The following is a 24,747-nucleotide window of genomic DNA, read 5'->3' as shown; positions in this document are numbered from 1 at the left end:
TGGCTCGGTCGGTGCGGGCCCGCCCCCCCCCCCCCCCCCGGCACGGCGGCTTGGTTGTTCGGCAGAAAAGGGGAGCGGAATGCTGCTGTGCGTGTGTACGCTTGTATGTATGCATGTATGCGCGTATGTTGAACTTCTTTCGCACCGTACCGTCAAAGCCATCACGCTTGCCACCGCGATGGCCCGCCCGTCTGTCTGTTCGGATATGGTGGCGTTTCTCTTTTTGAACACTCCAGTTGACACGGCAACGTCACGGTCCTCCGGCGGATGGGCGACCCGCGCCGCACCGTGACCACTTACCATAAACGATTGGCCGTTCTACGCTGCGCCGCTTCCCGGCAATTAATTGAGCAAATACTTATCGTTCCCAGAGCCCTAATTGAAATTGATTGACTTGTCCGTCGTGGACGGAGCAATGGAACCTCGCTGCCGCCCCCCCTCCGCCCCCCCCCCCACCCTGCCCCCCCTTTGTGAGGTCCACGCAACTAGGGGGTCGAGACCAGGCGTGGATTGTTATTTATGTTACATTTTTTATTCTTCTTTAAAAAAAATATATTCAACCGTTATTCATTCATTTTTATGTACATTTCTCCAGGAGAATGTTCTTGTACATGCTAATTTACGTGCACGTGCCAAGTGTAATGTCTCTTAATCAGCAATGATCTTCATAATTAGCAGCAGAATCATCGGTATCTAATGCGCAACTCGTAACACAAGTCTCAACGAGTGGGTTGCCAAAATCACGTTTTGCAGCTACGCTCGGCTACGGAACCGGTGGTTCGTAAGCGAAAAGATGGGATGATTTTAAGGCCACTGGAATTAATTACCGTAAAAAAACAATTTAACATGAAAGAGCGTGAGAGCACGATCAGATAAGAGCATATCAAAAGCAATAAAATTGGGAAAGACCTGTGAAAACATTCAGTCTCTCAGATTTAAGATAAAATGAAATCGATAATGCCGGAGAGATTTGGCCAAAAAAAACCTTCAGAAATGAAGGGGGGGGGGGTCGGCCTCTCGCTTTGTGGGGGCGCGCGATGGAACGGCATGTGCCACCTTTACAGCCTGGCACGTTCTGGAGGTTCGACTCCAGAACGTGGCGTTCAGAATCGATCCAGGAACAGCAAGCGTGTCACAGGGGGCTGTCGATGCCACGTTTCAAACACCGCCACCACTTGGGGAAAGCAAGCCGGCGCATATGCCCCATGGTACCGGGCGTTGCGACGTTGCGATGTGTTTTTCCCAATTGAGTAAAATTTTTCCAATCTGGCAAAAATTTACTCCAGTAATTCTTATAATTATGGCAATATTGATGCATGGCCTGCTGTCTTTCGAATAACAACACTGTGTGCTCTTTAATATCCGCCGTGAAGCACACGGAGTGTAGTATGAACTCTTAATGCATCCGCAGTATTAACCACGGTGGCCCGCAGGCCTTTGAATCTCGAACCTCTGCAACAGGCGGAGCTGGCTAAGGCGCTATCGCTCGACCATGTCACCAGCGCCGCTCGGAAGCCGCTCGTGGCTCGTGCTCGTCATCGCACGAGAACCACGTGGTTGGGATGGGAGACGTAACGAGGCACAAGCCTACAGGGCGCCGTTCGTTCGTCTAGTTCGGGGCGTCCGAGCGGAACTCTCAGGGGCCCCGGCCGCGGCGAGCGTCAGGCCCCTTACCACGTTCGCTCTGCGGGTGCGCAAGAACCCATCGCCGTGACAACCCATTTAACACACCCTCCGATTACCACGGTTGGCTACGTACGGCGCGAAAGAAGTTCAACATGCATACCGTGGCGCCCCGATCGGAATGAAGCGGCCTGGGCCGCGCAGCGCGGTTCCGCACGAGTGGAGAGTTCGCCCAGAGACTGCAGACGCCACTCCGTGGCCCGGCTCCTGTGCCCCTGGTTCGCCGAGTCAGAAAACACACAAGCTGGGAAATGCAGGCGCGAGGCTGGATAGGTGAATTCGTGCATCGCCGGAACTGTGAGGTGGTGGCGGCAGCACATTTTCGGAGGCCTTCATCCAGCAGTGGATTGACCGTGGCCGACAATCAAATTCGTAGCCAAAATTTCTTTAGCGGACGAGACCTCATTAACAACCTGGCCCGCGGGCAAATTAAATTCACGCTGTGACGATGACGCATAGTGGGACGATGAGCGTGGAGGATTGCGTTTGCATCCACGAAGGCCGCGTGGGGGATCACCGCTGTGCTTTGTCATTGCAGCTGATGGGCTTCGTCTACGCCTGCTATCTCATCAACGCCTTCACCGAGGAGGAGGACAGCTGTGAGTTGACCCCCTGCGACCCCCATGGCTCGTGGCTCGCCGGACGCTTGTGCGATTAGGGACCGGTGTTGTTGTGTTCGACGATTCGTGCGTCGCTGTGTTTCCGCAGCGGTGGTTTCTTTGTGTTTGTATTTGTGTGTAAGAGTGCAGTTATGCATGTATGTGTATGAGCGTGTGTATGTGTGTGGGGAGTCGTAGTGCAGCGGGCCGGCGCCCGGGTTCGATTCCCGCTCACGGTTCACACCAGTGACGATTATCCGAACTGGTCCTGGGCCTCCCCTACATCGACTCAGCCTCAAATGAGTACCTGGTATGGTGTGTAAACATCGTCACTGGGGAGAAAAAGGCGGCCTGGGTGGTGCTGGCCACCCATCCCCTCGTGTGCCGTGCTGGTCTTCATAGGTGCTCGCTCACAGCATTTGGTCCAAAAGTCTGTTAGGACTATACGGGGGATCTTTTTCTTTGTGGTGTGCTTGGCTCCTTGAAGCTGTGGTATCTCGTGCTGGGGAATCAGCAGCTTAGCTACTGAGTCGGTCCCAGTCTCTAACGCAAGGAAGACCTCGTTTTGATCGGGCCCACAGTCAGGGATATTCACGCTGTAAACGACGCGGAATCTAAAGACGGTGGTGCAGGTTCGTGCCTTCAAAGATGCAGCTCGAAGTTTGCTGCTCTCTGTTGTTTTTACCTCGTATAAGAGGACATTTCTGATTATATTTTAATGATTTAGCTCTGCCCCTTTTAGGCTGCGAAATGTCACCGAGTTTAGATATTTTTTCTTCCTTTAAGGGCCAGAGTTTTATTAACGAATGTGTTGCAGCAACAGCTTTATTTAATTTTTCAGACGTTTGGGCTGCAGAAAATGTACTCGCTGTGATGATGATGGTGGTGTTGGTGGTGACGATAAACGTCACGGTTTGGGTGATGGTGTTGTGGATGATGACAATAACAAAAATTATGATGGTGGTGGTGATGGTGATAATGATGATGTTGGATGTATGAATAGCAACAACTTACTCATACGATACCGATGATGATGATGAAAGTAATGATGACAAAATTCATAAATATGCTGATGTTGGCGGTGTTGACACTGATGATGATGATGACGACAACATCATCATGCTCAGACACACTTCGACGAGAGCGCTAACCTCTTCTCGCCGTGTGCAGTCGACTTCATCGGAGGGTTCGACTCGTACCCGACGTCCTACCAAGCCCCGCAGAAGCCATCGAGTCTACAGCTGCAGCCCATGTACATGTGACCTGCTCCGCGGGGCTCGCCACCCAACACGCTCAGCCGAGTGAGACCCGCTCGCACGCACGCAGCTCGCGCGCGTGCGAGCTGCGGACGTCAGAGCTCGCCACCAGCCCGTCGGCCGTATGGTCGCCACCTCTGAGACACGAACCAAGACTCTTTGCCAGAAGGATAACATCTCACGATTCCCGAAGAGTGGGAGGACTACGTGGGAAAAATGCGTTGTCTCGAGCGGTGTGTCGACATCGCTGCTGTTGCTATTATTGCACAGCTGACACAAAGCGGGGAGCTTTAATGCATCGGGAAGACCGACAGATTTCCCGGGGACGGCCACTGCGACGAGAGGACGCCCGAGGCAAACCGGCACAGGCGGCAAACTCGGTTGGACATGACGGGCAGAAGAGTTGGTGCCTGGAGATGTCGAGCGCTCGCCGGCGCTCGTCGAGAGAGAGAGACGGAGCAAATGGCGGGGGCCTGCAGCCTCGGCGACGGTGCTGGGAGCGACGCGTGGACTTGTGAGCCGTGCGGTCGAGGTATCGCGAGACGTCAGCCACACGGCTTCCCCACCTCCCGAGATGGATCATCATCGTCGTCCTCATCAGACCATGTTCCATCCAATGCTGGATAAACGTCTCCCCCCACCAAGCCGTCGTTGCATCTCTCGGGCTTGCGACGCAACAGCCCATACGGCTCCCGCGCGCAAGACGAAATTCGCCGCCGCCGCTCCTCCTCTGCGGTGGACGTCCTCTCGGTGCACGTTCCCCTCTTCCTTTGGCCGCCACTCCGTCGTCAGTCTCGACCAGTCGGCCCCCATCGGGCCGCGACGCGTCCTGGACTTGCGCGATGGCGGCCGCCGCGTTGGCGACACGCCGTCGGAATTCCGTACGGCGTCGGTCATCTCTTTACAAGTCTGTGATCGTGTTTCCTCGTCGAGGTGTTTTGCCGAGATCGTCGTGTGGTGTCGTTTGGTGTGCACAGGTCTTAATGATTACGTGGCGCGAGAGAGCAGCGGCAGTCGGGTCTGTGTTAGGAATTCACCACGATAGCCACTTAACAGCAAAATGTAAAACCCTCGTTAATTAATATTAGCCGGGCCACCCTCCGCGTCCAGTGAGAACCCGTGCTAAGGCTCATCAGATGCGTACATTCAGCTGCTCCATGTATGTACCGTATGTTGAACTTCTTTCGCACCATACGTAGCCAACCGTGCTAATCGGAGGTGTGGGGAAGGACCACAAACTAAACGCAAAGAGCATTTAAAAGAAAGCAGTTCCATGTAAAAGGTAGTGGTAGAACCCTGCAATTGCTTGCTCACGTCACTGCCTGTGGAAGGGAATCCACTTAGATGGGATTCTAGAAAAGATTCAGATGCCATCGTCGTCACTTCGCATTCATACCGCGTTTTCCAAGCAGTTAGATCTCAAGGTGGTCTACAACAAGTGGGGAATCTCCCCCCCCCCACCCCCACCCCCTGGTGGCTGCTGTCCCTTGAGGCACAAGGAGAAGTCGGCACCGGTCAGCGAATGGGCATTGCTCTGGCAGACGCCGTCTTGTGAGGCCAGAGTTTCACAGTTCGACTCTGGCTCGGCTCCGCAAGCAGTGGGCGAAGCATCACCCGTGCGTACTGTGCGGGCCCTGTACCGGTGCGGCTTGGATGTGCCATTGGAAAAGAGGTACATGTGACCTTACGTTTCCGCTGTTACCAGGGTAACCAGCATGCGCGATGCTGCATCATGTTCCCAGGACTAGGGCCGGATTAAGTCTAAGGGGGGGCCGAGGACTGGTATAGTTTTGCCTGCCCCACCCACCCACCCCCCACCCCCCACCCCCCACCCCCCACCCCCCACCCCCCACCCCCCACCCCCCACCCCCCTTTGTCTATTCTATTAATTTCCGGATTTACTAACAGCCACGCCCAATGATGCCAAACACTTCCATTGTTGTCCACCCTGTTTATTCTACCTGGATCTATTTTTAAAAACGCGATGCAGAAATTGCGAAGCTAACTCACGGTTGAAACGAACAAAACTATTTTTTATTTTAACGTATAACTGATCAGTAATGCACACATCGATGATTTGGCTTTGATAACCAAATTTCACATCGTATTTATCGCGGTGCTACAGCTGTATATAAAACTAAACCTAAACCTTTTATTTTACCAGGTAAGGCTCACTGAACTATATAGCTCTTTTTCAGAAGCGACCTGGTTATCACAAAATGTTCGCTCAACGAAATGGCTTGTCACGTGGAAATTTACCGCAGCCAAATACTCTGGCCGCATGTTTCTAAATGTGGAGGGGAAAACCGGAGGACCTGGAGAAGAATACACGCAACCACGGGGGAAAACATGCAAACTCCACATATACAGGTGTGTGGGGGGCGACGTCTGCCTCCCCGCTCCCCCGCGAGCGGGCGAGGCGCCCCGTCCACCCCCTCCACTCCCCCCTCCTCCTCGTCGGCCGCCCCTCGCGGGGCCCCCGCCGATGGGGTGACCGGCCGCCCCGCGCCAGCGCCCTCTCTGAACGACATCGCTCACTGGCTGGCACAACTTCGCGGTCGTGGCAACACACACTCACTGAGCCACTCGCTCGCTCACTCAGCCACTCGCCCACTACCACCATCACCACCACTATCACCATCAGTACCACTGTCAGTGTCGACAATGCGGCGACGCTTGTTCCTCCACCGTAGCCTTGCCGTGGTGCCTCTGGCAGATGTGCTCATTAATTCTAACCCACTGGTTTGCCCTTCTGGCCTAATATTCCACCCTCCGCCTCTCCAAGTGTCGCGAGTAACTCATTGCGGTTGGCCTAGTGAACCTTTTCCTTCTGCGCCCATGCAAATCTTAAGCCAATTGAGGGGCACAGCAATGTAACCTGTCCTGTGAGGGTCGGCCAATCTCCTGGCACCGGGAAACCGTGGGACCTTTCGGATTAAAACCCGATGTGTCAGGCAACCCCCTGTCAGGACACTATGTGGGTGCGCTGTGCGTGGGTGTGTGTGTTTAGTGCGGGGGCCGGGAGGGGATCGCGGCGTTTGCGGAGTTGCTCCGCGGTCGTGACACCATAGGTGTCACGGTCGGTTTCGAACCCACGACCTCCTGCATACCAGGCGAGGTATTTAACATCTCGCCACCGTGGCACCCCATATTTTGTGGGGGGTCTCAAAATCCGAGGCCCTCCCAGACTGCTGCCGCTGAAGCCGCTGCATTAACTCGGCCCTGCCCAGGACGTGCGCCAGGCAGGGACGGTCACCGGCACTCCTTCCCTGCGCCGCCGTCCAACAAACGTTGCCCTTCACCTCCCTGCTGCTGCCCGGCAACTACCGCGCATCTCCACGGTGCCTGTCACACGCTATGTATTTGACACTTATCCGCTTTGACCGTACCCCGGTCTCCCCGCCCGAACCCACCCACCCAACCAGCGACCGTTCCCCATTGCCCAACCTCGCGATGATTAATTCACGTGCCAAACCCCACGCAGCTTGGCCACCTGTCTCCATTAGTGCCCTCGTGATTTTGACAAATTGGGCAGATGTCCCGGGGAGGCCTTGCGACCTTGTGACCTTACCAACCTCTGACCTCCCGATCCGAAGGCATCGATTTTCTTCGCCCACTCCCCATGTGGCGTCATTTTCTAAAAAAAAAAACCCCGTTTCAGTCCCCCCTTGGCCTTAACGCTCAGCGGTGACGCATTTTCACGTTGGCCCTGTGAGGGCTTTTAAGCCGTTTCACTTTGTTGCTTCAAACAAAGGCGCGTGCTGGCATCGGGGTTTGTGATGTCATTGGTTGGTTGTTAGGGTGTTAACAATGTTCAAGATCAGGCCTCGTGTTTGTGGGCGAGGGCTTTGCTTTTCTACAAAAAGTAAAAGTGCAGCCCTGAAATTTCTTGGCCATGTCAGGGCTGGCGGAAGGGGCCTCCACTAGAGGCCACTGTAGAGAGCCCCTCTGTAATGGAGCATTTGGCCCTACGTTTCCATGGTGATAAGACGTCTTGCAAGAGGTGGGAGTACCCACACTTTGCACTACCACACGCGACCTGCCAATTATAGACCAACTGGATGGACAGAGGGAGGCAAGAGGGATTTAAGAAACTCGCTCTCTTTATTCAACTGCCGTGCCCGGGAGATTGAATGTAACCGGTGACCTGGACTACAAGTGCGGTGCGCTCACCATTAAACCACGGCAACGTCCCACATCCCCAAAAAATATTCGTTTAAAAATCGAACCGAGAATCTCCCTTTTGGGGCGAAACAATTTTTCGCTCGGTGTTTTGTGTGACCGGACGCAGCCCCCCCCCCCGTTCCCCAAATCTGGGACACGGTTCTCTGGTACCAGCCATTTAATTATGTCTGTTGCAAACCCTGAAATTAACAGGACCCACCTGGGGCTTCTTGGAGGAGGGGTACAACCGCAATGTTATAGGGGGTCAGTGACACACACACACACATACGGTAGAGTAGTGGGTAGCTGTGCTCGTGGGTTAGGGTGTGTGTGGGTGCGTGTCTGTGTGGATTTGTTTACATGCATGGGCACATGTCTCGCTAGAGTTGCCACTAGGGCCGCCGCGATATTGGCGGTACGACGACTCGTCGTACGATATACTGTCAAGCGGTTTCAATAAAAAAGGGTCATTAAAATGTTTTACTCAGGAAAGCCTCGCTGATTCTTAATTTTTATTCAGGAGGATCCTGCTAAGTTTTCATAGTTATTGGGGGGGGGGGGGGTGACGATTGCTGTGTCCCAATGGAAGTAAATGGCGAGTCATCGTTCAATCACACCGTCCTTTTTGTTAGTTGCTAAACATCGTTACGTTGCATGCTACCGCCGCTCATTTTGATCTCACTTAAATAGCTTGCTTCATGATGAAATGTTTGTTGAATTTAAAAGAAAGAAATCGATTTTTAAAGTTGTAAATAATTGTCTATTATCCATTCAACAAGTTCTTTTGCGAATTGCGTTTTTTAATACATTGCCAACGTTACTATTACTACACGTATATTGCCACCGTTTTCATCGGTCATTGAATAATTATTGGCTTATGTCACCATTATTGTTGTCACTAAGATGTGTACTGTACAACATCTGTACCGTCGCAGGACGCCAATGAAATAGAAGCTAGCAGCTTCATTGAGCCCTTCCTGCTGAAATAAGTACAATGTAAAAAAATCCAAATCTCAGTTTTAACTGACAGCATGTGCATTATCAGCGTTGCAATCAATGTTAAGCCGTGACGTGGGTTTACGCTGAGGGACCCGCAGTTTAATAACGTTGAAGAAATCATTCGTACTGGAAGTAATGACAACGATACTTTTTTATGGCGTCAGTTGTATAAATTTCACCGCAGGGCGCTGAACATCGCGAACCACGTTGACATCAAACCTTGTGAGAGAGAGACACACACAATGGAGACACGACACGAATACAATCAAGGGGTGCGTCGGTGAACACAATAACAGACCAGGTGGGGCCACGGTACACTGCCCAGTTAAACGTAGAACGTTGGGAGGGCAAATATTGTGGGCTTACGTTGGGTCAACGTTGGCACATGGTTTGGAACCATTGACTCAACGTTGGAACCGATTACCCAACCACGTGCCAACGTTGACCACGTGCCAACGTTGTGTCATCGGTTCAAACGTTGAGTCAATGGTTCTAAACCACGTGCCAACGTTGACCGAACGTTGGAGGGCCAACAGTTCCAACGTTGAGTCAACGATTCCAAACCACGTGCCAATAAGAGTTTGATAGCACAACAAAGCGATACAATGCATCATGAAAAATACAAAAAATATATTATTTTGTTTGTTGGGGGGGGGGCGGGGGCGGGTGGGGTGTGACGGTGGAACTGATATTGCGATAATCGTCTAATCGTGAAGGTGTGTATCGTATCGTGGGAATCGCCGTCGGGCTGAGCCGAGCGGCCACACATTGGCGACCGTCTCCCGACCACGAAGGCGTGGCGCGTTTGCCTTTTTATTAATTGAATGGAACAACTCTCACCCCACCTCCCCCGGCCTTCTCCGAGTAAGCAATTTTAAAATCACTTGTTGAAATTGTATATATATGTACACACACACGTATGATGTTGCAATGTGACACTTTTTTGGGAAGGGGGACAAACTGTGTGTCGTGATCTCAGAGTAGTTACGCTCGTACGGGGGGGGGGGCGGGGGGAGGTGGTGGGGGGTCACCCGATGAGGGTCGTGAGAGATTTTTAAGGACTCGGGAATATTAACTAACGCACACAGTAGAACCCTGTAAGAGAGACGGCGGCAGCACCCGAGCACTCGCGTTTGTAGCCACTTGCGCGGGAACTGTTTCCAATAAAACTCGCACCTCGTACGAAGTCTTCGTCGTGTCCCCGTGTCGACGACGCCGTTTCGCACATTTACCGCTGCTCCGACGCTCCGGTGGCCACGCACGATACAGAGCGACGCTTCGCGACCGGTGCGCCGTGGTGTTTTCGCACACGACGTAGGAAAGAGCCTCCGCTATTAGGACGCAACGGGGGGGGGGGGGGCGAGAAGTTAGCCGCCTCGCCCGGTGTACAGGAGGAGGTCGTGGATTCGATCTCGACCCTGACTCCCTGCTGTATATTTTGGAGTTTTCGTGTGTCTCTCCCCGTGGCCGCGTGGATTTTTCTCTGGGTCCTCCGGTTTTTCCCTCCACATTGAGAATCATGCTTCGTTGCTTTAGATTTCCACGTGATAAGCCACTTCGTCGAGCTATCGTTTGTGGCCAGGTCGTTAATGAACAAGAGCGACATATCTCAGTGGGCCTTACCTGGAAAAATAAAAAAAAAAGTTGAAATTGTTTTGTTTAGTTTTAGGACAGACGAACTCCCTCCGTGCCGTTCAGTGGCCGATACAACCGCCACCCACAAACCTCACCCACTCCCCTCGCCATTGGACGTTTGCGTGTGTGGACCGACTGCTCGGCAAACCGTGAACAAAGTGCATATTTGGGGGCCTGTGAAGGCCGGTCGATGAGGCAATTAAAATTGACTTTGCAACTATAATAGAATCTCATGACACGTGCATCGAATCGTGCATTTAGAAATCAATGGCACCCATTTTCGATTCCTTTATTGTTTGTGGCCCGTGTCCAAACGAACTGGGATCCGTGTCCAATGGTCCCATCAGGTCGCAGAAGCTAAGCAGAAGGTGAGCCTGGACAGTGCTTGTGCACGGGTGACCCACTGCGTAGGCTGCCAGTCAGGGGGCTCAGTAAACGAATTAGTTATTCTTGTTCTATTCAATTATTGTGTGCTGCCTATTCAAAATAATTAAGTTATTGGAAAAGATGTATCCATAGGATGGATATGAACGCACACTTCCTTTCAAATTTGCATTCCATTTGTGAAGAAGATAACATTTATCTATACTGTATATATGTATGTTGAACTTCTTTCGCACCGTACGTAGCCCACCGTGCTAATCAAATGAATAAATTTGGCGACGGAAGCGGTGGCTATAGCGGTTAGTGCCCTGCACTGCACCGTTCGACTCCTGCCCACGGCTAACGTCAGTGGCCAATGATACAAGAACCGGCGGTGGCTTCCACCTCCCCCCTCTCCACCGACCCGCGGTGACCAGTGTGGTGAAGTATGACAACAACTGGCGTGGCGAGGCCTCCATCTATCGGTGGATCGAGAATGGCTGAGATGTTTTTTGTTGTTGTTCGCAAAGGCCCCTAGGACCCAATCTTATATTCACGGAATTCATAAAGCGCCAGGTCGCGTGAATGTAACGGTGGCGATGAGGTGAATGAAATAGATGAGAGGAAGCGATGGGGGCGGGCGAATCCGTGACGAGGCGTGAAATCGGTGATGAATGGATTGAATTAATTGGGAATGAGTGAGAGACGTATAATGAGATTATGAAAAGGGAACAGTAACCGTGGCGGTTATGAGGGGGAGATTAAAGGGGTCGTGGGGTGAGCTAGAGAACAATGAGTGAGTTTTGAGTGCGGAGTGGAAACTAGCGAGGGAAGGTGACTGCTTAATGTGCAGGGGGAAGTTTGTTCCAGTGAAAGGGGGGGGGGGGCGAGAAGAGAGAGAGAGCGCGAAAGCTTGGATTGAGCACAAGGAGGAGGAACAGAGAGAGAGAGACAGCAAAGATTGAGAGGGCGAGACGGAGACATAGAAAGATGGAAGTGGCCAGATATGGTGGGGCAATTGAGTGCGTGTCAAATCAAAACAAGCTACATGTGACAGATTCTGTCCAATGACGATCAACACAAACTCAGCACATTCATCAATAACATTGTGGCCTTAAACGAATTCTATGAAATATGCGACGTTTTGGGGCAATTGATGTACTTCCAAACACGTGAAACGTGATTGTGTTACCGTCCAGCAGACGTGCAACGTTGGACCAACGTTAGGCCAACAACGATCCAAACCGCAGCGTCACCAAATAATTGAAGATCAGCAGCATGTCTCCATAAAACAACGCCCGCAGTGGCCACAGTGGCCGCTAAGATTGACAATATCACTTTTGAAAATGTTATGAGAATATTAATGTTAAATCTGGATTGAAAACGAATTTCTTTGGAACTGTTTAGTGTTGATGTCCTTCCACCCCCCCCCCCCACCTCCGATTGGCAAGGTTGGCTATGTAAGGTGCGAAAGAAGTCCAACATACAAACATGTCACTCAACTTATGCTCAATACAATGGGGATATTTTTATTGGAACAAATTGTTTCTCGTACGAGAAAGATAGAGATGGTAATAGCTTGGAAGGGGAAGCCATTATCCAGCAGTGGATTAATCATGGCTAATGATAACAATTTCTCACATTTGTATGGGAACCCAAGGCAGGTTGTGGGAGTTTCGAGTTGCCATGTCTCCTGCCCACATTAGTAACACTCTCCCCAGGTAACAATGTTGGCTCAACATTGGCACGTGGTTGAAACCGTTGAACCAACGACGGCCCAACGTTTAATGTTTACTGGGTCCGACCGTCTTTTGCCAGCTGTTGGGTTAATTGGCAATAACATCAGCCGGCACTCGGAATGGTGACGTTCTCAGTCACTGGTGGAGGACCATCATGTCATCTCGGGCAGACCTTTTTGCCCTGGGCTGGTGAAAGGTTAACATGCCCATCATCATCATCATTGCATTACTACTACGAGTACTATACAACGTGTCTGGGGTTTGGAATTTCTGGAGCGAGAGCTTGTGTGGTGACAAAAAATAAAAGCCCCACCACCAAGAGCTGCAAGACAAACGACCATCGGAAAATGTCACCCCACCACCACCACCACCACAACCCAGCCATACCCCCCTCCCACCAGCAGCCAGCTGCGATCCCGCCAAAAAACAAGGTCAGAGGATTGAGCGGCGGGGACAAAAAGAGTAGGTCGCCATAGCCCCCCCCGCCCCCAATCCAGCCAGCTCCTGATGGATTTATCCGTAAAGCGGTAATGGGGCCACGGGACCGATGCTTCTGCTGATGTTGCGGCTGCGATGAAACCTGCTGGGCTTTGATTTCTCGCCGAATAATTTTCCGGATCGCCGCTGCTGAGACTTGGAGTTGCGCCTCGGGGGGGGAGGGAGTACAACGACATCAGGTGTACTGGGTGTAATGTTGCCGCGCGGATCAGGATAGCTGCACCCTAATTTAAGCGGCTTGAAACATAAGTCGCTGGCATTTTGGGTAAAGGTGTCTGAGGACGGATGCTGGGAATTTCGTGGCAAGGTGGGATAATCAGTGCCTAAGGGCCAGTGTAGAACGCGGCATGTGGTGAGTGTTGTAGATATTTGATTAAAAAAAACGGTTGCGCTGGGTAGGACACGCGTTTGCAGGATGGAGGAGGGCCTGTTGCTGACACGCGCAATGGAGTGGCCTCCCCGAGTCTGGTGACCAAAGGGACGACCTAATATCACGACGGTTGAGAACCATCAGGGCAGATCCTTGGAAGCCGCGTATCGACTGTGGGAACGTGGGATCTCGCAGAGGGTATAAACGCTGTGGCGAGGTGTGGTGTCATTAGTGGCTTTGGTAGTTTATGACATCTTGATACTGGATGTGGCATGCCAGTAGCTGACATTTTTTCTGGGTCACCAACCCGGACAGACTTTGGCTGAAATGAATCCGTGGGTACATGAGGGAAATCACGTCGAAGCCATGTGTTTCTCATGCCCCTAGTGGAGGTGTTGTTGTTAGTTAAGGTTCAGCACATAGTCCTCAAAAATCCGGGATAATCCGGGGATAGGATGCCCCGGTAAATCATTAAATCCCCATTCATTCCAGGTTGGACCAGGCCTCCAAGTAAGCTGTGCATTGGCCTGGGCTGTTATTTCTCACAGAATACTTCCCGGGTACGAAGATAGACTGGTCACCAACCCGGACAGACCAAGTTAAATTGGTTTAACACTTAGGTTTTCGCGACCAATATTATCCATAATACAGGGGTTTTTTTTTTTGGGTTAGATCGAGATCGCGACCTGTATTATGGATCAAGTTAAACTTTCGTTAGTTGAGAAACACAAGTTGACATTTGTGCGTTCCCTCTGACGGAATGAAACGCGCCTGGCCAACCGGTTAATTTCCAAAATAATGTCCGCCTCGATTTAAGTAACGAGTCTGTGAAAACAAAAAATACGCGGGCAATTCACGAGTGTTTTCATGGTGAGGTGTATTCATGGGGGAAGAGTCTCCGTGGTTGTCCCTGACACCGCATACCCACTCGGCACAGAAGTACTACCTTGTGTTGTGGCACTGCCCGCGACGTCGCTTATAATGGCTTTGTGTGTGCCGCGTGTCTATATTACAAGTCCCTAGGGCCACCTGTGCGCTTTACGGCGTTTGGGTGGGTTTCGGGTCGTGCTGCGTGCTGGATTTCACACGCCCATCAGTCCCGGGCGTTTCCGACCCAGTACGAAACGCACTGACAAATATCTCAAGCTCGTACAACCCCCACCCCCCCGCGACCCGTCCACCACCCCGAGGCAGCCTCTCCCATTCTCCGAAACCCTGGGCTCCTCGTCTGACTGCGAGCCAACCCCATAGCGTGATCTTGTTTCTCGACGCATACAACGAACTCGACACAATGTTAGAGTAAACATCAACGCATTCGGCTGCGGCTCTCACGGACCCTCATTTGTGCGTACAGTATGAACTTCTTTCGCACCGTACCCCATCCGACTACGGTACCGAATTGCAGTCCGTATCATCGCGTGAAGCTTGCAAAATCTGAAAGGGCATCGTGGCAGATCAAGTGCCATCCGTGCACAAACTCTGGGCAAAACCGCCACTGGTGTTAAATATTCTGCCAACATTTTTCGACTCAACTACGAATTTAGCGGCGGGGGATGCGGGAGGGGCTCATCCCGCTCTAGTCCCCCCCACTGAGCCGATGCTGAGATGGGGGGGGGGGGGCATTTACAGCCTTAACCACGCCAAGTGCTTACTTTGCATGTCTAATTAATAAATATAAGGTGAACTGTCTGGATGTCATTGCCAATTAATTTCCCCGCTTTACACGATGCGCCCCCCGCACCGTGCGGATTGCGACGTGTGGACATTGAATTTAATCGCTGGTTATTGTCGTTGAACGCCGCTGCCGAGGCGCTATAAATTACTGTTAGCAGACTAAGTGACCTCTAAGCAATCAGACAATAACAAAAAACACCCTACAACGCATTCGTCAATAACACTATGGCCCGAGAGGGAAAACACATTGTTATTGCCAATGGCCCTTCTTCATCGCAAACTGGCGGTGCGATGTCATGTCGGAACACGTACCAATAAGATTGGACACTCGGCCACGGAAAATAAGATATTTATAATGCAGGCTTTATTAAAATACCAAAATGCAAGCTGTATATAGATTATATATTTGATCCCGAGAAAGCAAATTAGGCACATTTATAAATTGCTAAAGAAAACAAATGATAAAGGTCATTCATGTTTTGCAAGCAGTTGACAACAGCAGAGCCTTTTCCATGTTTTGCCCCATTTTCCACCAATCACAATTGTGCTCTAGGTATCCAGTCAGAGGACATTTAAATCGAGTCTGTTGCAGTGAGTAGAGCACCACCTAGCGTCCAACGAAATCACAAAACTACCTCGACCGGGGTCAAACCACCTCTTATGAGTGAATCACTTGATTTCCAGAGCTCTAACCATCACCAGCCACGACCTATCCACTGCTGGAATGAAGGCCTCCCCGAGCCGTCACCATCTCTCACTGTCGCAGGACAACGAGAGCCGATATCATGGCCCCAACTCCACTGTCGACCCTCTCTGGCGCGTTTACTCCTTTGGCTGTCACTCCATCGCCATTGTCGACCATCAGCCATCGTCCCTTTGAGTGACGTCCCCTGTGCTGGCTGCTGCGTTTCCCACTCGTCTGTTGTTCCTACTCGCCCCTCTGGAGTCGTTCTCTTCGAGAGCGAACAAAATACTGTGCAGAGCATTGCACATTTCAATTATTATCAAATTCATATTTCCAAGAGCACTGTTCGCTTGGCTCCTACATACATACAGTACTAAAAATCGGCTTCGAGAAAAGACCGATGCATTTAAAATACCATTGTGCCTAACCTTTGTGGTCTATGGAAAGGCATTCAACTCACTGTAAATTGATGCGGTCATCCAAGCTCTTATAAACCCGAGGCCTAAATAAAACATATTGAAGAGCAATGAAATGCATTTACAAAAATGGAACAGCCACATTCAGATCGCACTATGTAATGGGACGCATGTTTAAATGGGGCTGGCCGAGTTGATGCATATTCGCAAAAGTTATGCACAGTGACGGTAAAAGATGTTCAAAAAAAAAATCATTGGAGAAATTAAGGCATAAATGCTCTTATAAAATAGTAACCCGTTTCAGACTCGCTTACAGCAGGACAGTCATTAGAACTGCCTATGAGAGCGAACTCAAAGAAGACATTAAAAAAAAGTTGCAAAGTTGAGCTCAGGATAAATACAAAACAAAAGTCATGCACCAGTTGGCTGCAAAATAATAGGAGACGACTTTTAGGGGGGAGACCACAGGGAAACATAACAGAATGTGTACCCAGGAGTTACTGTTGGCAGACGGGGATCAAAATAATGAAATGAAAACAGCTGCAAAAATCCAAATTTATCATTAGTTACCAATGCATACGGTCACAGTTACCAATGCATAGTCATTGGAAACTGCGAGACCACCGTCTCTCTACACTTTGGGAACACGGTTTAATCACGGGCGGCTGAAACCCGGATTCAAACCCAGGAACTCGGCAGTGCTGATTCAATATCTGGACTGCTCACTGCCTAATGAAGCATCTCAACGCATTTTGGAAGTGGTGCGATTGGACACCGAAGAGACGCGTGCCAGATATATGGGGTTCGGGCGCTTACACGAGGCCCTCTCACTGTGCGCGCAGCGAAGTGGGTTGTAGGTAACAAAGCGCCCTCTAGTGTCCACTTGCAAGGGTTGAGCGCACTGCGTTACCATTTGCAGCGCTGGAACAGCATTAAATGAATCCGCGAGAGAACGATTTATATGATTTAGGCCCATTTATGGAGAAATTAGGCGTGACTTTGCCAAACAAGTAATACCGGAACGGGATTGGACGTGTTTTTAACAAGCCAATGCTTGGTTAAACGGGAATAGACCGATTTTTTACGATACGAAGCTTGATCCATGCTTTAACACGTCGCCACATGTATTGATATTTTGAATACCTGTATGTGTTCGAGCATGGAACAAGCTGATATTTTGAATACAATTTATTTTAATCGTTAAATTGATTCCTGACACACGATTTCAGGATCGAAAGCGGCACATGATTTTTGGATCTAAAGAAACGATTTGTGGATCAAAAAAGCCCATATTAGGCCACCCTTGGACGCTGATTGGCTTCCTTCTACATTGATATAATGTATCATTTATCCAGTTGCAGCGCTTTTCAACCAGGTGTTAAAAGCATTGCCCGCATGAGCTACGCCCGTTGGTGACAGGGGAGGAAGGGTGGCAATAGGGGCGGATCTAATATGAACAGAATATTTGTAGAAATTTGTATTTCTATTAGGAACTCACCCAAGAGAAAGACAGCTAAATGTACCTCAGTGTTGCCCGTAGCTTGCTGATAACAAAGGCAGCACCGACAGGATTCACCTCGCCAGTTAAGGCAATGGAATCACGTGTCAAGCGCGACGATTGAATCCGTGCGTATGCATATTTATTTCTTGTCAAATAATCAACTACACTACAGGCTCGTGTGAAACTAAAACATGCAAATAATACCTTACCGTTTCATATTTATATTCTACCATCTACATGTTGAGTGCAGTGGTGGTTAACGTGCTGCGCAGTGAATTCGGCAAAACGAGTTCGATACCAGGCAACGGCTAACACCAGTGGCAAGCGATATCTGAACCGGTCCTCTATCAACCTACACTAATCAACTTGCTGATTTATGGTCATACAACCCCGCTATGGTAGACACGGTGTCAGGAGGCTCTCATCCAACAGTGGATTAACAATGAGCTGAAACTAAAAACTAATCTACATATTAAAAAACAAATCCTCAACACAAATCGTCACTAATCCTGCTCTTCATAGTAGAAAAATATGGTAGGTCATTGCCCCGAAATGTCATGTATAAAACATTTCTTCCTCGTTAGGACAGTGTTATTGGGCGGGGGGGGGGGATGGTGGCAGCTTTGCTGAGTCAGAACGCAGCAAGGCCTCTGTGACGGTGCTGGATGTGCTTGAGCAGCTCTCTCGACACTCGGAAGCGTTCGGGGCAGAACGGGCACGTGCCGTCGCGGCCCTGCCACCAGTGCTTGGAGAGGCGGTGGCGCTGCAGGTCAGTGCTGTCGCGGAAGTTGCGCTGGCACGCCTCGCAGAATTTGAGCTTCTGCCCGGCGTGCACCGTGCGCTGGTGCCGCACCAGGTTCTCCTTCGCAGTGAAGCGCACCGGGCAGTGCTTGCACGGGAAGAGCGCCATCCCGCCGTCCCACTTCTCGCCGGCAGCGGCGAGGTCGGCCTGCTGCTCCCAGGCGGAGCCGTCCCTTGGTCGGCAGCCAGGATATCCTCCGGCCGTCGAACGTTCACCCTGCTCCCCGGCGTCCCACAAATCTTTGCCGCTGCACTTGGTAAAAAGGGCGTTCTCTTCCGACTGCAGGTTCCCTGCCAAGTCCTGGGGGCCAAGGGAGACGTGGGCCTCTCGTGCCGAATTGCCGGCGCAAAACTTTCGTCCTCGTAAGCCCGGTAGGCTATGGTTGTGGCATGGTCCTAAATGTCGTAAGAGAGAATGGATTGCAAGACAAAGTAAATATGGGAGTCGTAGAGAGATCGCAGCTCTGTCGTGAAGGCATTATAACTCCCATTACAGGAACCAATCGCTTGCCAGGAAGACAACCAACCTTGAATGCAACATAGCCGCCATGACACCATCGCTCTGGCTGAGGTATGTTTTACCTACGTGACTTTACCGAATAGAACCAAAGATTATGGATCCTTGCAGTCACGAAAGCTTCAAATCTAGAATATGTTTGTCTTATCTTATCATATATAACCAAGGCGCTATACAGTGAACTAACTATGGTATAAGATGGTTGGCGAGATGAAACGAGATGAGTGGATGGGATATGTAAAATTAGGTGGTGGTGACAATACCTGGAATAAACGAAAATAGAAATTAAATGTGTGGATTGATGTTGGGTGACCATGGGGAGTTGGGGACAGGGAAGACGTTAGTACGAGTGGGGAGGACAACAGGGTGAGAAGGATGGGCAAGAGGGAATAAGTGGGTCTCTTAAGAGAGGAGCGGAAGGTAGTGAGAGTGGGTGTTTTTTTGCGGGGTAAAGACAATTTATTCCAGTGAAGAGGGCCTCGGAGAGAGAATGAGTGAAACCGAGACTACGCACGGAGGACGAGGAACAGAGACAGCAAAGATTTAGAAGACAGAGAGCGGGCAGGAAAGTAAAGTGAGATGGGAGAAGAGAGGTACGGAGGAGTCAGGCTTTGGAGAGATTTATAAACTAAAGAGGTAACGATAATAAACAGGGAGCCAGCATAGCTCAATGAGGAGGGGCGATGTGTGAGATTGGAAGGGAAGATTAAAGATTATACAGGCAGCGGCGTTTTGAATTTGTTGGAATGGTTTGAAAACAGGATGGTCGACCGATCATGAGAGAATGCTATTAATGTTACCAATTATTTGTCATTATGTAATTTTATCAACAGTAACAATCCAATTCCAAGTGGTCCTGATTACTCGTAAAATCTCTCAATTTTACGACACCCAATGTCGTAATTCTCACATTCACTGGTAAGTACGACGAATCTTATCTTAAACCAAACTGATGACATTTGCTACGGTGTAAGTCGTTCTGTACATGTCTTCCCAGCCTGGGAAGCTGTGACCGTCTCGTCTTTATCAACGAGACCATCAGTGGATTATGAGAAGACTCACGTGGTTGTACTGTACCAGGAAAACATGCTCACGACTTTAAATCTTCCGACAGCTCAGTGAAGTATTCATGAGCGACACGCTTTGAAAAAAAAAATTTGCTCAGTAAAATAATTCACCTACCTGGAGAGAGCTGCTTCATCGAGCTGTCCATGCTCTCCCACTTGTCACCCTGCCAATGGAAATCAAATTGGTTTATTCATACCAAACATAACATTAAAATGTTGACAATCTGGACTGAGTACCAAAATGGGTATCCACGAGATTTAATACACGCTGCTGCAAGCTCTGACTGCATGGGATGGCAGCAGAATGCAGTGCATCAACAAAGTCCATAGTTGTACTGTACTTTTATGCTCCCATATCAATGCTGCCCACCTTTGCCAACCAGCGCGGAGTGTTTTACTTATTATTATTTATTACTCTCATTACTCTTTTTCAGGAGGGTCCTGTCAAGTATTTGCAGTGAGGGGTGATGATTGCTATGTAGATTCCAGTTGAATAATGTATGGGTAAAATGTAAAAAATGTGGCTGATCAAATAACCCCTCGTATGGCATGGGGAGGTCCTCATACAGCAGTGGATAGGCAAATAGCTTTAGATGTACACTATACAGACAAGGAGTGGTTTGAATGGATTGGAATTTGATTTCCAGATTTTTTTATCTGATCTTCATGGAATTTTCACCCATGTCAAAGTTAGATCCAAGGGTGTATAGGACTCCAGCAACACGTTGCTTTAACACAAACACTCCACGAGTTCCGCTGTCACACAAATAAACCCGTCAGTGTGGCGCTGCTGAAACGTGCAATGGGGTGGCACGAATCTCCAATTGGCCGTCCTAAGCCAATGGTAAAATGTATCTCCACGTACGTGTAGACGTACAAGCTGCAAGCCGTACCTCAAACGTTGCAACATTTGAAGGTGAGCAATCCTCTGGCTCCTGCTTGATGCCGTCCGGAGGAACTGTCATGATTATAAATCCAGCATCATCAGGGATGCAGGCAGTGCCCTCGTCCCTGTGGCTCATGCGCCGGCCTGTTCTGTCGGGTTGAGCAGAGGCTTGGGGGCGCGGGTCCCGTCTCCTCGTGCCCAGGATTCTCTGGGTCCTGCCGCGGCTCTCGGGTTGGGAACGGGGGGTGCTGGACCATGCCTCTCCGTTGGTGGTCTCCACTGGGAGCTGTGGCTCTTCCAGAGAGACCTGCTCCTTTTTTACGTCGACGACTATCATGTTAAGGTGGCTGGCGTGCGTGGCCATATGCAATGGAACCGAGCCATTGCTGTTCGGCGTCTCACAGTCTCGCTTGCCCCCAAAGGCAGTGCCTTGGTTTCCTCGTCGAGCCGAAGTCTCTGAGGGAAAAGCTCGTTTGAGGCTGATGTGTTTCAGAAACCCGAGCTGTCCGTCACCCTTCCACGCTATCTTTTTGCGCGACGACGGCTGCGGGGCATTTGCGACGTTATCGCTGGCGTCGGTAGCCGCCACCGACGGTGAGCCAACAAACAGGCCGCCGCCGATGAAGCCCTTGCAGGCGAAGACGAGCTCCGACATCTGGAGGAAGCCGGCAGCCGACATTACGTCCTCCGAGTTGAGGCCGGTAAGAGCGAGCCGTGCGGTGTACATGAAATCGAGGATGACAGCAAAGGTGGAGGGCGCCAGGTTGTCAAGTGTCGCGGTGACGACGCCCGTGTCGTCCCATGGCTTGGCCAACGGCCCAGGAAAACTCGAGAGGAAGAGCGTGCGGAAATGCACGCTGCAGGCAGAGAGCACATTCCTGCGCGCAGTTGCAGAGACACACATTTGTAATGCTGAGCAACGGGTTTCCCCCTCTCCTTGGTCATGAAGATTTAATTCATTTTGCGCACACACACATACTAGGGTTGCTTGTCCTGTGAGCTTACACATTTGCAATGAAACTCCTCTTATTCACCTTCCAATTCTTCATTATTCATCATAACCCACAGCCGTGAACAATTCACTGCTGCAAGGAATCACTGCCAAGCTGTCACGATCTCTCAGTCTTGTGATGATCTCTCTCTCACGGTCACTTATATTACTTGACAGCCAATACGATGTCTGTAACATAAGATACGTTCTCTAAATCCATTCCTGTTTCTTTTACCCGCTCTATTACCTGCACTTTATCCATACCTCCTTCTGCATTTTTGCGCTGCCCTCCTGTGTGCGAACAGGCGCTACCGGCATTGTATACACTATGCAGAACCCCTTGATCAACCCATCGCTGGATGAGGGACCTCCCCACACGCCATGTCGGTCACCCAAAGTTATTCGACCACGATCGCCTTGCCGATCGTAACTCGTTAATTCTCGTTTGGTCACTGGCACTGCTGTTTCACCTGTGCGCGGAGAAGCGCTGGCCCTTCACCAGCACCTGGCAGTCGCAGAAGAGGCCGCTCTCGCGCTGTGCGTTGAGGTCGCGCAGCAGCCGCGAACAGTGCAACGGCAGCTCCATGGCTCCTCACGGAGCACTGCCAGACGTGGTCTAGAGTAGTGACCGCGGGAACCCTGGTTATGACGAGGAGGCATATATGGAGTTCAGCGTTACACGGAAGCGATTGTCGATATACTCGCTGTAATGGGGAGGCGTGGAGTTCGGTTGCACACGAAGGCCAAGTGAAATTATTCGCAGGTGCGTTACTCGTGCCATTCCTATCGTGCAAGGCTATCACGAAGGCACTTGTGTTTCACAGGCAGTCTGCAGCAGTTCTTCAATGTGTTCTCCAGATGAATATTTGCAGGGAATTTGGCACATTTTGACCATGGCACCAGCTCACGTGGCCTACTCATTTTCAAATGTCATGGAATCTCTAACGTCCGCTGTGAAGCAGTATTTACAGTTAATACATACGCAGGATTAACCAGGGCAGCTGTGGTGCTCGAACTGTGCACCTCTGCGACCACTCAGTCATGTCACTGCTCCAAACTCGAGATACATGAATGGGAACTCAAGATCTCTGGTGTAATAGCGAGACAAGAGGGTACAGAACTTAGCATCACGCTTGATTTTCTCCGGGTGCTCCGGTTTCCTCGCACGTACAAATACATTGTTTGATAACACCTTAGTAGTACAGCATAGAGGACCGCAGAGCTTGGGGAGAAATTGGCACCGGCTCATTGCGTGGCTGCCCTCCTTCTTCACGCTTGTCTGGGATTCTTTCGAGCGCTTCAGTCGTTCACTGTCTCTCTCCCTATTCGAGAGCGGCAGCGCGTTACGAGTTGAAATGATGACTGTCTGAGGCGAGCAAGAAATTAACGTGGGCAGATCAACTGTGTCCCATGTAGAGTGGATTTTTTTTTCAAGGGAGACTTTTTTTTACATCAAACAGCAAATCGCATTCATGAAACTCAACAACTGAGAGAAGTGCAAAGCAACGTCGAATATTTTTTTTTACCAGCCAGCTGCGTCTCCATACAAAAAAGGGCTTTACGGAAATAACGGGGGTTTTGTTGATAAAATCAATATACTGTATCGGGAAACTCCACTCGTGCGTGCATTATCCCCTGGTTCCTCGTACAAACACGCGTGTTGTGCGCAGCTCGGTGTGGACACGGAGGAGTTGATCCAAAACCCACTCTCATCGCGGCTGAATATGCAGCAAAAGGTGGCTCGTGCCTGGGGGCGGGGGGGGGGAACTTAGCCTGGTTCAACAAAAAGCCACGCCGACCGAGTTGTTCAGTGAAATATAAACACGCACAAACCACAACCACGCTGTACAAGCACGCACGAGCTGCAAGCGCCGCGTGTGGGTTATTTCCGCCAAGCAGCTGCGAAACCCGCTTAGCAATAAACACTTGAAGGCACCCGGCCCACCACATCAAGTGACACATCTCTCGCTGTTGATGGCCGTGGCTTACTAACTCGTCGCCGCCTTGCTCCGGGTCTACCAGCGACCCGTTAACACATTCAGTGAAACGACTAAACACCTGGCTAACAATAAACAAACAACAATAACAACAAACAACAACAATAACAACAAACACCAACACACCGCGCTCCGTGGCTCACGTGCGGCCCCCTGCAGGTTTCCGCCAATGCCGCGTGACGTCACCGCGATAACCTCGCGTCGTGATTGGCCGAGCAGCCCCAAACCGTTAACAAGCTTCCGTCATCGCGCAGTGTCGTCATCGAGCGACCGCGCAGTGACGTCATTGTACAACCGCGCTGTGACGTGTTTGTACAACCTCGCCGGTTTTGCGAAGGCGTCATCACGCAACAGAAGGATTTGGCGCGAATTCGATGACGTCACTAGATTGTGTTTTTTTAAATCAAGAGTACATCTATATTAGAGGAATCCGATGAGCTACAAAGCACTTTTTCACAGATGTCCAGTAGGGGCGGGTCAGCAACGTTACAACAACAAAAATACATGAACACGACAGGAGTGCAAAGTATAGGAAAGGGGAAATAAACGACGCAAATAAAACTAAACTCTGAGTTTTACCTTACCGTTTAAAGCCCAGCGTTTCGAGTCGACGATCGACGTCTAATCGCGCGACATCGTGAACGTGGCAATCGTCTCGTTGGCGACTGATAACGTTCAAGGAACTACACACCCGCTATAGAGTTTCACTTTCCCCATTAATGTATCTCTTGTTTAACAACCCCCCCCCCCCACCAAAACAAACCGTTAACCTCGGAGTTATCGTAACTTGCCACTCAGGTTGCGTCAAAGGGAGAGTTTGACAGCCGGCACGCGCAACGTCATGTCCCGCAGGCGTGACGTCACGGCGGGGGTGGGGGGGTTTCTGTTGTTCTCGTGGCGTGCGGT

The 24,747-nt window shown here is 50.5% G+C and overlaps 2 protein-coding genes across 6 annotated transcripts in view; one reads left to right on the top strand and one right to left on the bottom strand.

Moving 5' to 3' along the window:
- LOC116946500 (sodium/potassium-transporting ATPase subunit beta-1-interacting protein 2-like) overlaps nt 1–5,364 on the top strand; it is a 51,956-nt gene extending 46,592 nt beyond the window's left edge. For both annotated transcript variants that reach the window (XM_032961454.2, XM_032961453.2), the window contains exons 5-6: nt 2,222–2,282; nt 3,453–5,364. In XM_032961454.2, the coding sequence (XP_032817345.1) occupies nt 2,222–2,282; nt 3,453–3,544 (153 nt within the window). In that variant the 3' untranslated portion in view covers nt 3,545–5,364. The remainder of the gene's footprint in view (nt 1–2,221; nt 2,283–3,452) is intronic.
- A 9,958-nt stretch (nt 5,365–15,322) lies between these two features.
- On the bottom strand, nt 15,323–24,695 carry LOC116946488 (uncharacterized). 4 transcript variants are annotated; one of them, XM_032961424.2, is made up of 5 exons: nt 24,426–24,695; nt 22,315–22,483; nt 20,861–21,731; nt 20,083–20,131; nt 15,323–18,779 (listed from the first exon to the last, which is right to left on the bottom strand). In XM_032961424.2, the coding sequence occupies exons 2-5, from the start codon at nt 22,428–22,430 to the stop codon at nt 18,214–18,216; spliced, it is 1,602 nt and encodes a 533-aa protein (XP_032817315.2). In that variant the 5' UTR covers nt 22,431–22,483; nt 24,426–24,695; the 3' UTR covers nt 15,323–18,213. The 4 variants fall into 4 exon arrangements, with proteins under 4 accessions (XP_032817315.2, XP_032817314.2, XP_032817313.2 ...); XM_032961423.2 differs by lacking the exon at nt 24,426–24,695 and adding an exon at nt 23,968–24,411 and having other exon boundaries at nt 22,315–22,460; XM_032961422.2 differs by lacking the exon at nt 24,426–24,695 and adding an exon at nt 23,985–24,411.
- Between the last annotated feature and the right edge of the window lie 52 nt (nt 24,696–24,747).

Source organism: Petromyzon marinus, chromosome 27 (assembly GCF_048934315.1).
Source record: "Petromyzon marinus isolate PM22_M1 ecotype Great Lakes invasive population chromosome 27, UKy_Petmar_22M1.pri1.0, whole genome shotgun sequence".
In the NCBI taxonomy this organism is placed as follows: Eukaryota; Metazoa; Chordata; class Hyperoartia; order Petromyzontiformes; family Petromyzontidae; genus Petromyzon; species Petromyzon marinus.
The sequence above is the reverse complement of the archived record's forward strand: the minus strand, read 5'-3'. Positions and strand labels throughout refer to the sequence as shown.